Raw genomic sequence first — 17457 nt, forward strand, 5'->3', positions numbered from 1 at the left:
TGCTGCTAGATGTGTGCTTTAGTGTGTCCAAACACCATTCTCATCAACACCTCTTTAAACTTTAGGAAGCACTTTAGAAGTTTAAAGGCGTGGCATCTTAATGAATTCGATGACAGCCTGTGAGCTGCTTTATCAGCATCATGGAAGGAATGAGCTTTGGTAGAGATCTCTTACTAAATGAAGGCAGGACTCTTGGGGATGGGAAGTTAGGCTTTATTTTGCCATCCTGCTGCTCTGCATTCCTCCAGAATAGCTGTGAATCCCTAAGCTTTATCCTATCATAATGTGAAAGATGTTGGCAATACATGCTCTCAATAACTGGGTCAAAGGTGCTTCTGTTCTTCATTTGTTTAATAACAAATAAACACCTATTTATTGGATATTAAAGATGTATTTGGTTCCTACCAGGGGACTTTCGTCTAGCTGCAGATTTAAGGTTAACATGTCTGAAGTAATACCCAAAGTACAAGATTGTTAGGCATTAAATTGCATTATCCTTGATGTAGTTCATTCATTCTTGGTAGTCTCACCCATCTCTGATGACATTTTCTAATAAGTGAGTGGGCAGGTCAGTGGTTCCCAGTCTTTAGTAATCTATGGATAAACTGCTGCAAACATCTTATATGTTTTATTAGCGTGGGATGAGAGTATCCTCGTAACTATTTTAAGAGGCACCATTCTAAAAGTGTGTACTTATTGTAAAAACGGCATATTGGTTTAGATGTATGGCTCTTAATGGGACTGTAAAAATGTATAAATTAAATATTGGAAAACCATACAGTCAACAGAGCTTGTATTCCTGTAGATGATGCTTTACTGAAGAAAACTCACTACCAGTCCCTGGGCCTGTTAAAGTACATCCCTGGGGTTTCTTTGGGTCTTTCTTTATTGAGGACTCATTTGTATTTTTTTTTTTAATATGTGTAAGTGTGGGCAAGTGTAGACGAAATTCTAAACAGTCTTAGTAAATAAGAAATATAGCCGCCGGGCGGTGGTGGCGCACGCCTTTAATCCCAGCACTTGGGAGGCAGAGCCAGGCGGATCTCTGTGAGTTCGAGGCCAGCCTGGTCTCCAAAGCGAGTTCCAGGAAAGGTGCAAAGCTACACAGAGAAACCCTGTCTCGAAAAACCAAAAAAAAAAAAAAAAAAAAAAAAAAAAAGAAAAAAAAAATATAGCCAAATACAGGGGTAATAGCTGAAGAGATCAGAGAGTTAGCGAAGAGCCACTGACTACTCTTTAGCTTACTACCATGCCATAGTTTCCCACACGAGAGAGTTTCTTCCTGTCTAACCTGCGCTTTTATTGCTTTCCTGTTTTGCCTTCTCATTGGCTCTAAGCCCAGCCACATGACTTCCTCGTCACTGCCTGTCTATACAGACCTCCAGGTCTCTATGGTTGGTACTGGGATTAAAGGTGCATGTCACCACACTTGACTGTGTCCTTGACCACACAGAGACTCTACCTGCCATGTGATTGGATTAAGGGTGTTGGCTACCACTGCCTGACTCTGCTTATGGCTCGATATGTGACCTCACTATGTGACCTCTGATCTCCAGGGAAACTTTATTTATTAACACACAAATAAAATCACATTTCAGCACAATTAAAATATCACCACATTTCCCCCTTTTATTCTAATAAAAAGAAAAAAAGCTATAACTAATATAAGAAAAACTATATACAATAAGTATAATAACTATATACAATATATACAAGCAATAAATACCTCAACAATGTCTAGTCCATTTGCATTTGACAAAACTCAGGGAAAATATTCCATTATCCAGCTGCCGCCGCCATGAGAAGTAAAATGTAAAGTACTGGTAAGCCACAAGCCATATGACAACTTATAGATTAATAGAAATGGGTTAATTTAAAATATAAGAACTAGATAGCAAGAAGCCTGAGCCGTTAGGCCAAACAGTTTAAATAATATAAGCATCTGTGTGTTTATTTGGGTCTGAGTGGCTGAGGGTCTGGCCGGGACTGGAGATAACTCCAGCTACAGATAAGTACATATGAGCATAAATACCCAAGGTGGCCAGGTGTTGGATCTCCTGGAACTATAGCTGCAGATAGGTATGAGAAGCATGATGTGGGTGTTGGGAATTGAACTCCAGTCCTGTGGAAGAGCAGCAAGTGCTTGTAGCTTGAGTTTTCCTGCCTTGCCCACAGTCAAGACAAATCTCTCTCACCCGCCAGTCCCAAGCCGCTCAAACCCGATCAAGTAAACACAGAGACTTATATTGGTTACAAACTGTATGGCCGTGGCAGGCTTCTTGCTAACTGTTCTTACAGCTTAAATTAATCCATTTCTATTAATCTATACCTTGCCACGTGGCTTGTGGCTTACCGGGACTTTACATCTTCCTTGTCCTGATGGCGGCTGGCAGTGTCTCCCTCACCCAGCTTCCTGTTCTCTCAATTCTCCTCTCTGTTAGTCCCGCCTATACTTCCTGCCTGGCCACTGCCAATCAGTGATTTATTTATTGACCAATCAGCAACACATTTGACATACAGACCATCCCACAGCAAGTGCTCCCAATGCTAAACCATCTATCCAACTCCCTATAGGCCAGCAGTTCTCAACGGGGATGGGGGTGGGGTGGGGCAGAGGCAAATGACTGTTTCTCGGGGTTTACATATCAGATACCCTGCATCATCAGGTTTTTACATTATGATTCATAACAGTAGAACAATTACAGTTGTGAAACAGCAACAAGGTTTATGGTTGGGGTCACCACAACATGAGGGGCTGTATAAAGGGTTGTAGCATTAGGAAGGTTGAGAACCAGTGCTTCAGGCCTTTCTTACTCTGCTGTTCAATGACTCAAGGCTCAGCACTTGATTGAAACTACTGTAGAACTGTTATATATATATATATGTCTTGGGGGATATGTGGCCTGTATATTAAATCTGCTTGTGATATCATCTCATAATTTACCAGCAGGATGGCCAAAACTGATTGAAATATAGATGCAAGGGTCAAAATTACCCTCTTGGTGGCACTTGATGTAAGGAAGCCATTGAGATGATCCTGATTTTCTTCTACCTATTACATATTTTTAAAGATATGAAGACATGAAATCCTTACTAAAAATAGAGGTTGCCTGTCGCAGACACAGCAGTTCCTCCCAGGTATCCCTAAGGATGAATGCTATAGATGCCTAGCCTCCAGCTCTCTGTTCCTTTCAGTTTGCTCCGTGGTAAATAGCTGTCTAATCCAGGGGCCCATTCTTCCCTAGAAACCCATATGCAATGACTCGTGGAGGCAGCTGCAGGGCTGTTTACTTGGGTACTCAGAACAGGGCCATCAGCTTGTATCAGAGTTCTGCTTTTCATCATCAGGTCTGCTTCACTGCCCCTTCACCACTGCTTAGGATTCCCAGTAAATACCCTGCATGACAACCTCCGTGGCAGCACCTGCTTCCTGTCATTGCACATGCCTTTAATCCTAGCACTCTCAGGAGGAAGAGGCAGGTAGGTCTCCATGAGTTCGAAGCTAGCCTGCTCTACAGAGCCAGTTCCAAGCCAGCCAGGAGAGCATAGTGAGGTCCTGTCTCAAAAACCAAACAAACCAAACAAACATCTCCTAAACAAAGCAACAGAAAACCAAACCAGGTCAATAAGAACTCCCAACTGTTCCTTGAGGTCCCGGAACAGCAAGGATGTCTGCTTTGTCCTAAATCCCAGATTTAGGGTAAGCTTCTTGTCTCTTGGTTCAGCTTCTGGTGGTCTTATATATTCCTGCCATGCTGCAGCCTCAGCAGGTTGAAATCTGAAATGTAACTGACGTGTTAGGCTACTGCCTCAGAACAATTAGAGTGTGTGTTTCAGTTTTAAAATAGCATATTTATCAAATTCTTACAGCATGGGAAAGCCTGGAGATAATTTTGATATCCTACACAGGCTTGTTCTGCCCATCCACTTTATTATTTGTGTTTCTTAACAGAGGGGGCTTGTTGCTTATTCATCCAGGGACCCACTTCCCTGTAAACAAGGGATGCTCCCCAGGTTCCAGCAGAGAGCTTTCTCTTTGCTGCTGGGATAGCTGTCCTACTTAAGAGTTGTGTTTCCTTCTCTCTTCAGTGCTCCACACTCAAAACACTTGGTTTGTCCTGAAGGAAGCCATCCCCAGTTCTAATGTACAATCACTTACTTATTTGAAAGCACAATACAGTGGCTCACATACGAGAAAATAATGATTGGGGGACTAAAAGCAGATACTAATGGTTTCACTGGCCCTTCTCAACTAGATTAGTGCAGTCACAAGAAAAGACGTCTGTCACAGTTTAAGGTAAAATATATATTCAAATCTCTTTATTTTTCATATTACTGTAAAGAGTAAGGACACGCAAGTCTTGATACAAGTCAGTGATCACAAGTGACCAAGAGACTGACGTACGTGGATATTAGGAGGTGGCGTCGGCGTCTCTGAAAACACGCATATTTTTTAAAGCAGCCAACTCACTGAAAGATGCTGCGGTTCGAAAGGGAAGGCTGTGTTGTCAGTTGAAGATGAGAATGGGAGATGTTTGTGAGGGAGATGTTGTCAGGAGATGTCAAGCAATAGAACATTTCCTGCCCATGGGTACAGTCTTGAGGATTTGTAATGGCCATGACGAATCCCACGACCATCACCACCGCACCAACTGGAAGCATGACACAGGCCATTATCTTATCTGCGTGTGTCCTTGGTTCTTCGGATAATTTCAGATAACACGCTGAGGGGATGATAAAAATCAAAGGAGCCGCACAGAGCGCACCCTGTGTGTTGAAGACAAGACACAAATTAATGTTAGAGGACTGAATTCTTTGGTTTTGTTTTTTATATTGTTTTGTTTTTCTGAGACAGGGTTTCACTATGTATTCAAGGCTGGCATCTAATTGGTAGTAATTCTCCTGCCTCGCCCTCCCAAGTGCTAGGATTTACAGACATGACCATCCCATGCATCCTCATATAGTTGTGATTTTTTTTATTTTCATTTTTTATTTTTTTGGTTTTCCAAGACCAGGTTACTCTGTGTAGTTTTGGTGCCTGTCCTGGAACTTGCTCTGTAGCCCAGGCTGGCCTCGAACTCACAGAGGTCCACCTGCCTCTGCCTCCCGAGTGCTGGTATTAAAATTGTGTGCCACCCCTACCAGCCCCTCACATAGTTTTTAAAAAGCATTACAGAAACATTTATTGTGGGGGAGGGGATGGCTCAGTAGATAAAGGCACTTGCCACCCTATAATGCAAGCCTGTTGGCCTAATTTCCATCTCAGGAACAGACACAAAGACAGAAGGTGAGAACTGACAGTACAAAGTTGTCCTGTCTTCCACACATAGGCCATGGCATGTCTGCTCTCCCACCTCCCTATCACACATGCATATACACACTAATAATAAGTAAAATATTTAAAGTAGTCCAATGTTTTAAGTATTTTCCATTATACATATTAAAACCTATACATACATGTAGGTTCAGTGAAGACAAACAAAGAAAACAACATGGTAAAGAAAGACTTAGATGTAGGTTTTTCCCTTTTCAACGGAGTAGTTACAAATGAAAAAAGAGTAAAATAGAGTAACGTATAGCGAGCGCAGGGGCAGATTAATAGACAGTAAAGCAGGCGACAAGATGAACTTCTGGAAAACTTGAAACCCACTTTTCCAGTCACATCGTCTTCCCTAATGCTATCTAGAAATTCCTGTATCCCTACAAGGCCTTTCAAATCTGAGTGGCTTATCTGCTGTTTGTGTACAGAGAGGGACCCTGGGAAATGGGATGGGCATTTCTCTTTCCTCTTCGCCCACATCTGTTTGAAAGTAGTGCCTGTGTGTGTCAGAAAGAAAAGTTTAACCCCCAGGCTTAGCATGAAATCCCGTTTCTAAGTCTTCTTTCAAGTAAAGCTAAATGCATTAATTACCCCAGAAAATTGACAGCAGAACCAAATGACTGTGACTTGCTACACTCCCCCAACTCATTGCCAGTAAATCCAACCTAGGGGCAAATATCAGATTGAAAATTATGGATAGTGGAGTTGTTTATTGTAAAAACAGGGACATGGGCTGACTTCAAAAGGGAAGAGATTTTCCCCTTCAGTAGAACTAATTCTCACTAGAAACTTTACAACTGTTGTAAATGTTAAAATTCACTGTCACATTTTCCTCATCATGTCAAGTGCTAAATGCTAACTAAAACATTAAAATTTTATGACAAACATTTGTCATACATCATAAAAGTTTTCTTTTTAAGTAAAGCTCATTGTGTATATTCGAAGTTTACAACATGGAGCTGTGGAACACATGTGGATACCATGTTATTATGATGGGACACATTTAGAACAAAACTCATTTACTTTTGAGTATGTGAAAAGAACTTCCGAATCTCTATTATTTAACCCAATTCTCCAATACAGGACACTGTTGCTAATTAGTCTTTCTTGTTACACCTTCCACCTCTTGCCTTGTTAAGACCCTTAGTCTCCTATTCTGCATCCTCATCCCACACCTCTGCTTTTTCTCCCTACCTTCCCCCCAATGACCACATTTCCGGTCTCTGAATCTATTTGTATTTAAAAAATAAATTCCACATACTTAGCAAGATCATGCAGTTGTTTTTTCATTCTGTGTCTAGCTTGTTTCACTTAGCATAATGCTCATTTGCACAGTGTCAAAAGGCAGGGTTTCCTTCTTTTTAAAGCTGAGTTACATTCCATTGTATATACAAGCTCTGTTTTCTTTACTCATTCATTGTGGATAAACACAGAGGTTGTTTCCTTGTCTCGGCTAATGCAGATAATGCTGCAGTGAACACGGTGTGCAGATATGGGTATGAGATGGTCAGTCCGTCTCCTTTGGGTACAAACCTTGGATAGGAACTGCTGGCTCTGTGGTAGTCATTTTTTTGAACTGCTTTAAAAAACTCTATAATTTTTTCATAATAGATGACAATCTGCATTCCTACTAAGGGTTACCTTGGCTAATACTTGTGTTCTCTTGCCTTTTGATGGTAGCATCTTCATAGGTGTGAAATGATTTGTCCATGGTGGTTTTACTTTGTAGTTTTCTGAGGACTTTATTGTACTTGATTATATCTGCCATCTATTTTTATGTTTTCTTGGAGAATGAACTGTTCAGGTTATTTGCCTTTTATTTATTTATTTATTTTTAAAGACAAGTTCCTACTATGAGCCCTGGCTAGCCTATACTCATTATGTAGGCCGGTCTAGCCTCTAACTCACAGAGATCTTCCTGCCTCTTCTTTCTGAATGAGTGCTTGGATTAAAGACATGTGCCACCATGCCTTATTTGTTTGTTTGTTTACTTATTTATTTATTATTTTCTTACTTCTGAGACAGGGTCTCATTAGTCGCACAGTATTTTTTTTTTTTTTCGAGACAGGGTTTCTCTGTGTAGCTTTGGGCCTTTCCCGGAACTCACTCTGTAGACCAGGCTGGCCTTGAACTCACAGAGATCCGCCTGCCTCTGCCTCCCGAGTGCTGGGATTAAAGGTGTGTGCCACCACCGCCCGGCTTGTCACACAGTACTTTTAAATGTACCCTCTAGGAACAACCAGTGCAAACTGAATTTGAAATTGGGTGATGTAAAATTACAGATTATACCTTTAACATCTTTATTAAAGAATGAGTTTCTCAATTCTAGCCAATAAAATTACATGTCTGATACTAAATGTCATCTCCATACTAGAAGCTTTCAATTGTATACTTTCTCTTTTAGTATTTTTTCTAAGTTACAGATAAATAACTTTGTAGACTCAGACTATCCAAGGTAGTATCTAAAATTTTGAGGAAGAATGCCTAAAAAATATTTCTATAGTAAGAGGTACAAGAATGACAAAATACTAGGAGGTACTGATATTGCATTCTAATTTAAAATATATAGGGCTAAGGAGAGGGCTCAGTCATTAAAGTTCTCACCATGCAGGTGTGAGGACCAGAGTTCTGGTCCCCAGAACCCGTGGAAACACCAGGTAGATGTGGTGACCAACTTGTGATTAGTTCTAGCCTCCGAAGACAGGATGGAGACAGGACCTCAGAGCAAGGTGGTTAGAGACTTGTAGTACTGGTGTTTGGATGAGAGACCCAGCCTCAACAAACAAGGAAGAAGAGTGGTTGGAGATGATTCCCTACATCACCTCGGGCCTCACGTGACTCAACACATATGAGCCCATATACATGCAAACATGTATATATACACATGCATGACACACCCACACACATACACACACACACACACAAAGATAGAAAAATAAAAATAAATATACATAGTGTTGTTTTGCCATATAGCCCTTGAATAGACATAAGTATCTATGAAAGGTACATAGCAAATAAAAATAATAAATTAACTTGAATAGACATAAGTATCTATGAAAGGTACATAGCAAATAAAAAAAATAAATTAACTTGAATAGACATAAGTATCTATGAAAGGTACATAGCAAATAAAAAATAAATTATCAAATGGCTGAAATTAAATGGACAACATAATACTTTGAATTAAGTTATGAAAAATATTACGGAAATGAATCTGCATTTGTAAAAAGTATAAGCCTCTAACTTCTTTGAAGTAAGACATTGGGTAGTGAAAGTTATTCAAACCTCTACACACTGGTTTGTGTGTATAGACTCTGCTTTTTGTAGGAGCCATGTGTGAGGCTAACTCATCTAGAACAGAGAGTGTAAAGCTGCTGTCAGGAAGGAAACTGCCACCTGCTGCTACTCAGATGTTGTCATCAGCCAGGTTTTTTTGGGACTCTTCCAAATCCAACTTGCTGGGCAGGCAAGGCAGTGGGTATTATGGTAGTGTTATGATTCTTATGAGTTGCTGTGGTGACTTGAATGAGTATGGCCCCCTCAGGTTCATACACTTGACTGCATGGTCCCCAGTTGGTGGAACTGTTTGAGAAGGATTAGGAGGTGTTGCCTTGTGGGAGGAACTGTGTCACAGGGGCAGGCTTTGAGGTTTCAAAAGCCCACACCATTCCCACTTAAATCCCCACCTGGTGCTTGTGTCTCAAGATGTGAGCTCTCAGCTACTGCTCCAGCACCATGCCTGCCTGCCTGCCAACATGCTCTCTGCCATGATAGTCTTAGATGCTAACTCTCTGGAACCATGAGAACTAATTAAATACTTTCTTTTATAAGTTGCCTTTGGCATGGCATCTTGTCACACCATGGAAATTAATAACATAAAGCTGGGAAAGTGACAATTACAGAGCAAATGTAACAGCTGGTATTTGCACTGGAAGAAACCCAGTTGACTCTCTTGTCCATATCTAGCTACTTTCTAGATGGTGTGAAAACTTGGTTTTGCTAGAAGTCATGACGGGAACTCAAGACCAACAGGAAAATGAGAGTCCACTTCCCTTTCAATCTACTCTATGTAAAGGAGTCCAGAATGTTAATCTATTTAATGTGGAACTGTCTGATGACACACCACCTGCTTTGGAAATTGCTTGGCAGGTCCTAAAACCATAACTGCTAATTAAGGACATGGTACAAATTTCATCTTATTCAAAAAGGCAGGTCAATTCCATCCATTCCTGATGCCAGGATATTTTGCATCATGGAAAGAACAAAAGGTCTGTAGGACATTTACAAACAATACAGATCATAAAACTGTGTTTTGTTGCCTAAATAGAACCTGTTAAATGATGCAAGAAGCTACAAACTAAATAGAAAAAAAAATTAATCCTGATGGGACAGTGGAGCCATGGTGAAGAGAGAGTTTTCCATCAGCCTCCAGGTCCATCAGGAACCACTCCCACCAGAACTCCTTCTGGGATCCCTCCCTGGCATGGTCATACCCTTGGTCCATGAGATGCCTCAGAGATTGGTGATCAGCTGCATCTGCCCATCACCATGGTATTCTGGCTCCTTAAGGCTGGGGGTTGCCAAGTAGAACTCATGTCTGAACTGCTGCTGCACACTGTTGGAGGTTCCAGGCTTCCAGGGCCTCCAGGAGTGAGGTGTAGTAGACTGGGGGATGGGATCCATTGCTAGGGATGAGGGCAGGATCTCACTGGGGCCCTTGCTGCTGCTGTCCAGTAGAAGAATCAGCCACGAGTGGTACCACTGGCATGGACCCCAGGTGCCAGGGTTGGCAGACAGGGTTTCCTTAGTCACGTGCATCAATCTTATCTGGGTGACTGTAGTGAGGAGAAACCCCCCAGGCCCTTGGATGTGATGAGGGTGACAAGTGTGACCCACTTCTGATAGCCCCTGCCTCTGTCCCTGCTCATACCCCTGAAGGAAGTGAAGATTTGGCTCCCCTGGGCATAGAGACACAGCTTCTGAGATCGTCAAAGGCCCTGCAAGGGACCAGCCTGCCAGCGGCTCCTCTTTAGCAGCCAGAAGGGGCCACAGGAAGATGGACAGGATCCATGTTCCTCAGAGAGACAACTCAGGCCTGGGTTACACAGGGAGTGAGAGCTGGTGGTTTAAAGGTGGAGCTTTCTGGGAAGCTCCTTTCTCCTTGCTATTGGTCCTTGCCTCCCTAGCAAACCTTCTGCCCTTCAGCCTCCAGAGTATACCTAATGACCCCCTTCCTTGGGGCGACTCCTGATAAAGCACAACTTCCTGCAGGGCAGAGTCACTATTCCCTAACCCCTCCACCCCCCACCCATGTGGCCACATTTCAGTAGTTCCTGGCTCCCTTGGCTGTGCTGAGCAGCAGGTCTTGATCTCCCTGACCCCTTCCTCCACCCTCCTCTTACCCCTGCCCCTCACCACTGCTAATATTTCAAAGCAGGAATGAAAAAAAAGGGCAAAAATCTATCTTTTAAATTTCTTCTTCATAATCATTTGATACTCGTGAAAGTTATTCCTATATCTTAGGAAAAAGCAAAAGGCTCTATCCTAGGAAGTATGCCAACTTGGGCTCTGGTTTGCTCGTGCGATGATCATGTCTCCTGTCTGGGTTCTCGTTGACCTGCGTTCTTTCTGCCAAGCAAGCAGCACACAGTGCTTTGGGGGTTGGTTCCTGTGGCCACAGCACCAGCTGTTCCATTATTTTTTCCTCTTTGTTCCACAAGTAGAAACCCATAGGGCCCAATTACTGCAGATACCTCTCTTCCCTAACAGCAACATCCAGCCAAGATGCTGGAGTCTTGCAACAGAACAGGTCAAGGACTTACTTTCTTTGCTTTTAAAATGGACGCTTTAAAATGGAGAATGCCTCTGACAGAGAATATTTCATTGCTATCCTCTGCTATGAAAACAAAGAAACAAAGGTGAAATTCTAAATGGGCTCTGAATCTTACCAGGTAACCCAAACAATTTAGCCTGTATTTATTTAGTTTTAGCAATAACAGCATTTCTCTGATTTTGCAAGTTCTGATTCTAACACACGTCTCATCTTTGTGGGTGATTGTGATATCTGAAAAGCCACAATAGAGAAGTATTTCTAACACGATTAGCAACCATGACAAGGCCCTGGGTTGTCATTTACATCTCCACACAGAAATTCTATTAACTAATGTGAAAGCTACGAACAAAAAATGAAGGAAAAATCTTTAGTTCCTATTTGCTTACAGCCTGGTATTTACTTTAGTTTATTTAAAAAATCATTTCATATGTAGTATGGATTATTCTTAAAACTTATTTAAAGATAAACTTTATCACTCGTTCTCCCCCACACACAAATACACACACACACACACACACACACACACACACACACACACACACACATACACATGCACACACACAAAATCATTTTTCTGTGCTATAGATAGGATGCAGACTCTTGCATAAATTGGACAAGAAATCCATCACTGAGATATATCCCCAGGTTTTGTATGTGCAATGAATGTGGTGTATTCATATGTATGTCAGTGTGTTCATGCATGTGGAGGCTAGAAGACAATTTTGGGTGTCCTGTTACATGGATCTCTGCCTTATTTCCTTAAGACAGGGACTCTCATTGAGTCTGAAATTGCTGTTTCAGCTAGGCTGACTAGCAATTGGGGACAGAGAGATGGTTCGGTGGGAAGAGCACTTGTTGCTCTTGAAGAACTGCCCCAGGTTCAGTTCTAAGCACCCACACAGACATGTAGTCTGAAGGTTTCTCTGGACCTGCCAGGCCCACAGTCCCACAGCCACTTATAAAATAACTACTCAGAGACTTATATTCATTACCAATTGCATGGCACATGGCAGGCTTCTTAGTAGCTACCTCTTGCAACTTAAATTAACCCATTTCTATTAAATTATATTTTGCCACATGTTCTGTGGCTTTACCAGTCTGCCGGCATGTTGTTCCTTGGTTGTGTGTGAGGGTATTTCCTGTGGGTATGGATGAAATAGGACCAGTCTGCTTCCTGAATGTCAGGGTGGCTTCACCCTTCTACTGCTGTGACTTCTCAGGCATGATGAGCTGTGAGCCAGAATAAGCCTTTTCTTTCTTAAGTTGCTTTGTCAGGATATTTTATCACAGCAACAGAAAAGGAACTGCCCTAGGGGCTCATGATTTCAGACATCGGTACAGTATAGTTGAAATGTTATTACTACTGACAACACTGTGATGCGTGTGTGTGTATGTGTGTGTGTGTGTGTGTGTGTGTGTGTGTGTGTGTGTGTGTGAGAGAGAGAGAGAGAGAGAGAGAGAGAGAGAGAGAGAGAGAGAGAGAGATTCCTTAATTTATTTCCTGCTTCTATTCTACTGAATACTCTTGTGTTCATGAATATTTATATAAACAGGTCCTAAACTGTAGTAACAAGGCATAATCATTCATGTAATAATTTGAGCCCAGTAGTCTCAGCACACTGCCCACTGTGGTAGACCATTGAGAAAATCATTAAATATGTGTGTCTTCAAAGAGCTTACCATTTGGTAAGAAAAGATAATTCATGGACAGTTCAAATATCACATGTTCTAAGATCTTATATAAAAGTTATTTTCATTAAGTTAAACAGGGACTGTTTACAGAAATCAAGACTATTATATGATTTGATTTCTCGTTTATCTCCCCTCTCCATTTATTTTAGAGATGAGGTCTTGCTATACTGCTCAGACTGGGTTCAAGTGATCCCCTTGCTTAGTCTCCTGATAAGCTAACTTGCTGGAACTACATGGCTGCATCAACATACCAAAGGGAGCCTTTTTCCTGTTGTTTATGCAATGGAAAATTCCCCAGTGTCCCTAGTGTCTGGCATTTGGGGAAGATGGACATTATCCCTTTTCCATTTGATATAAGAAAAGTCCAAATTATTTGCTCCTCAGCAGGCTATCAGCAGGCTATCCTCCTGCTTTTGTCTGGAACTTCAAGTCACACTGGCATTGGAAAGAATAGTGAGGTGAGTGTGAATGATAAACCCTCTTTTATCCTGCAGTTCTCATAGTCAGGACTGCACGATGAACTGGAGTTTCTCCTGCATAACTCTGACCTCCCTGTGATGCATGACCAGCAGATACTAACTGGTTTCATTCTGATTAGAAATTCTGTAATGCTTGTGGGAGAGGGAAGAATAGTAATTCTGCATTAGTGGTTTTCATTCCATTGCTATCTCATCAAATGGCACCATTACCTAGCTTCACAAAATAAAGTAGAATCATTCTTAATTCCACTTGATCTTGATGTTCTTTTCTCTCCCTCTATGTACGCAATGGAATCTGTCACCAAAAGTGTGTTAATTTGTGTGTGTGTGTTCTTCATCATCCATACAGCAGCTGAATAGTCATGTTAGTGAGAAAGGTTAGATTCTTTCAAATTTCCTTCCATCACTCTATTTCTACTGTGTAATACAGAGTAATTGCTCAGTGACTATATGGTCATTGAATAAATGAGTTAGAAGTTATAGTTGACAATAGTCTTCATAGGATTTAGGCAGACATAGAACAATAATCAACGTAGGAAAAGGAATGAATGGAAAAACAGATAGGGTAAAGGAGAAGAGAAAAAATGATATGGCACAGTCACAGACTGAAAATAAATCTGGCAGCTAAGGGAGACTTTGGAGAAGTACATTGGAAATAAGTTTCAATAAGGCAAGGGCTAGGTTACAGAACAAACAGCATTTCCAATTACTTTGAAAGAAAAAGATCAGTTCAGACATGACACAATAGAGACCTACATCTATGTGGTTAGAGATGACAAAAGTCTGGGGAGAGAAAAAACATATTTAAAGGAAAAGAAGTTTGGGTCACCCAAAGTGATTATGTAATTGGGATAGATTTTTATTCTTTCTATAATTTCAACATGCTGTGGATTATGCTCATTGTTAATAAAAAAAACTGATTGGCTGATAGCAAAGCAAGAAGAGATTGGCCAAACAGCCTGACACAGAAAGAATGATGGGAGGAGGAAGGGTAGAGTCAGGGGAGTCAGGAGAGATGCCAGCAAGCTGCCAAGCAAGCAGTGGGGTGTAAAGATGCCAGCCAGCTGCCGAGCAAGCAGGGCATGTAAAGATGAGGTAACAAGCCATGAGCCACATGGCAAAACATAAATAGAAACATGGGTTAAATTAAGTGTAAGAGTTAGCTAGTAACAAGTCTGAGCTATTGACTGAGCATTTATAAGTAATTTTAAGCCTCTGAGGTGGTTATTTGGTAATGGGCAGTCAGGACAGGAAATGCCTGTTTACATATGGCAGCCCAACATGGGGCACGTACATCCACAGAAAGCCTAAGAAAGCTTTAAAAAAAACTGGCGGAAGGGGTTCTAGAACACAGAAATGAAGCCAAGAACAACTTCATAGTTCCTGTCTCTCATGCAGACTGAGGTACAGAGACACATCCCCTGGCCACAGTGTACAGACTTGAGCTACAGCATGGCAGATTCCCGCAGTCTCACATAGGCTTCTGGATAGAGAGGCATCTCCCAGCTGTGAACTGCATGGTGGGTTTAAGGTTTTGCTCATGCAGACAGAGAAGAAGGTCACAGATGCACAGTAAAAACAGATTCAGACAGAACAAACAAACAACAACAACAAAAACCCTCTAAATGGGTTACAGTGTGTTTAAGAATATTAACGAGAATGAGGAGGGTTTATATGAGCGAGAATTGTTGAGACCAAGGTTGGATAAAGCACAGGGACAAATAGCCAAATGAATGGAAACACATGAACTATGAACCAATGGCTGAGGGGTCCCCACTGGATCAGGCCCTCCGAATGGGTGAGACAGTTGATTGGCTTGATCTGTTTGGGAGGCATCCAGGCAGTGGGACCAGATCTTGTGCTCATTGCATGAGTTGGCTGTTTGAAACCTGGGGCCTATGCAGGATTGTTTGGCTCGGCCTGGGAGGAGGGGACTAGACCTACCTGGACTGAGTCTACCAGGTTGACCTCAGTCTGTGGGGAAGGCTTTGCCCTGGAGGAGATGGGAATGGGGGGGGGCGTTGGGGGGAAGGTGAGGGGGACGGGAGGGGGGAGAACAAGGGAATCCGTGACCGATATGTAGAACTGAATTGTATTGCAAAATAAATTAAAATAAATAAAAAAAAAAAAAGAATATACATAGGCTTGGGAGAGAGAAGAAAAAGGGTAGAGACAGTAACAGATTTTAAAAACAATTTAAAAATAATAAAATAAAATCCTTAAAAAAGAAATAGAGTAATAAAAACTATATAAAGTCATGTAAAGATGGAAAATACACAGAGTCTGGATTCTATCTTGTATTGTGTTGTCATTATATTTTTTTGACTGTTAATGAGCAAATAATAACTACTAAGAGATCTTGGATTAAGGAGCTACTATATTAAACCAACTTATATATTTTAAAAATATCTTGACTTCAAAATTTGAGTCAAATGATATATTAATTTGGGAGACAGTTTCTGTTTTTATTTCCACAAGAAATGAGAAACTATGGATTCATTCCAGGTTAAGGAAAATCAGGTTTGAGCATGGAAGACCCCCTGAAATCCTTTCTATAGGCATAAAGAAATAAATTTAAAAACAACTATAGGACAGAATAAGGGGACCAGACACCAATAAAAACAGCCCAGTTGATCCAGTATCCAAAACAGCTTCAAGGCTACTGACTGAGATGATCCAGCCTCACAAAGTACTCCAGTCAAGACTTAACAATTATCCTGATCTTTCTCAGGGTCCCTCAAAGATTACCAGTGCCCCCCAATCAACAGGAAGTAATCTAGAAAACTATGCCCACATTCCCAAAATATTGGTTATAAATATTTGTCTTCATTTAAAGGGGGTTGGTAAAATTGTTATTGGTCATAGTCAATTTCTTTCTAAAAGAAGAAAGGGGGTATAAAATAGAAATGATGGGGGGAAAGGGTAGATTATTGAATCTACTTTAATCCAAAAAACAACTGTTAAACTCAAAATATTTTACATTGGTATGGATGCTAGTTTATTGATACAAATTTAAAGTTAATTTTGTTATACTATATGTATATTTCTACACTTATTTAAGGTATTATGTTTATGCAGCTTAATTAAAAATGTAACATATAATTAAGAAATACAAATTAATAGTCATATATAATAGTCAAACTTATAGTCATGTTAGTTAGGTTTTCTAGGTATACAAGATATATTTCAGATAGATATGTAATCTTCAAATACTTTAAAGACCTACAGAACATGGCATTTAAAATGTTTTAAGAACTTAGACTTTTCATGACAATGAGACATACCTGCTGGCACTAATAAACTCCAGGAAAGATGATGGACATCATAGAAACTCCATATGGAGTTTGTTTTCTTTACAGCAAAAGCTAGCCATGTGGGCAAAGAAACTGCCCTTGCCTCAATTGCTGACAGTTACTGTCCAAACTGGGCCAGCAGAATGCAAGAAAGGTGACTGCCAACTTTGCCAATACAAGGTAGGACAGTCCTTTAGAATTCCCTGCTTCACAGGAAAGTCTGTCAGATATGCTAGGCCTGTAGGCCAGAAATGGATGCCCCAGCATTACAGAGAAACCTTGGGTGACTGTCCAGGTAGCCAGCTGTTTCTGTCATTTCTAACATTTTTTGGAAGTCTCTTGCCTGTATTTCCTGCTTACTCAGGTAATATTTCCTTCTCAGGTCTATGAAGGAGTTGAAAACTATATAGTTATAATTATAGTTTTCCTTAGCTATGATAAAAGGCAAATTAGATATGAAATTTTAGACTCACCAAGATAAGATGGATAATTGAGTGTTTTCTCTGATTTTGTCAAATACAAATAGACTAGATATTGTAAATATAATTCTTGCTTGATAACTGTTTTGTTGTATGTAATTTTACTATGTTAAAGTTAAAACCTTCCTTTTTGAATAGACAGAAAGGGGCAGATGCTGTGGGATGATCCTTTTGTTCACTGTGAATATGCATTACTCTCATTGGTTAATAGTAAAGCTGCTTGGCCTATACCAAGGTAAGATAAAGTTAGGCAGGACAATCAAACTGAGGTCTTAGATGAAGAAGGGCAGAGTTGGGAGAGACACAAGTCAGCTGCTCCAAGAAGCAAGATGCCAGGGACTGGTAAAGCCGTGGGCCATGT

At 40.9% G+C, this 17457-nt stretch overlaps 1 protein-coding gene across 2 annotated transcripts in view; it reads right to left on the minus strand.

Moving 5' to 3' along the window:
- Positions 1–4291: 4291 nt before the first annotated feature.
- The window catches only part of Slc38a11 (solute carrier family 38 member 11), a 49029-nt gene continuing 35863 nt past the window's right edge, over positions 4292–17457 (minus strand). For both annotated transcript variants that reach the window (XM_052725212.1, XM_052725211.1), the window contains one exon: positions 4292–4767. In XM_052725212.1, the coding sequence (XP_052581172.1) occupies positions 4468–4767 (300 nt within the window). In that variant the 3' untranslated portion in view covers positions 4292–4467. The remainder of the gene's footprint in view (positions 4768–17457) is intronic.

Source organism: Peromyscus californicus, unplaced genomic scaffold (assembly GCF_007827085.1).
Source record: "Peromyscus californicus insignis strain IS unplaced genomic scaffold, ASM782708v3 Scaffold_7__1_contigs__length_154581171, whole genome shotgun sequence".
In the NCBI taxonomy this organism is placed as follows: domain Eukaryota; kingdom Metazoa; phylum Chordata; class Mammalia; order Rodentia; family Cricetidae; genus Peromyscus; species Peromyscus californicus.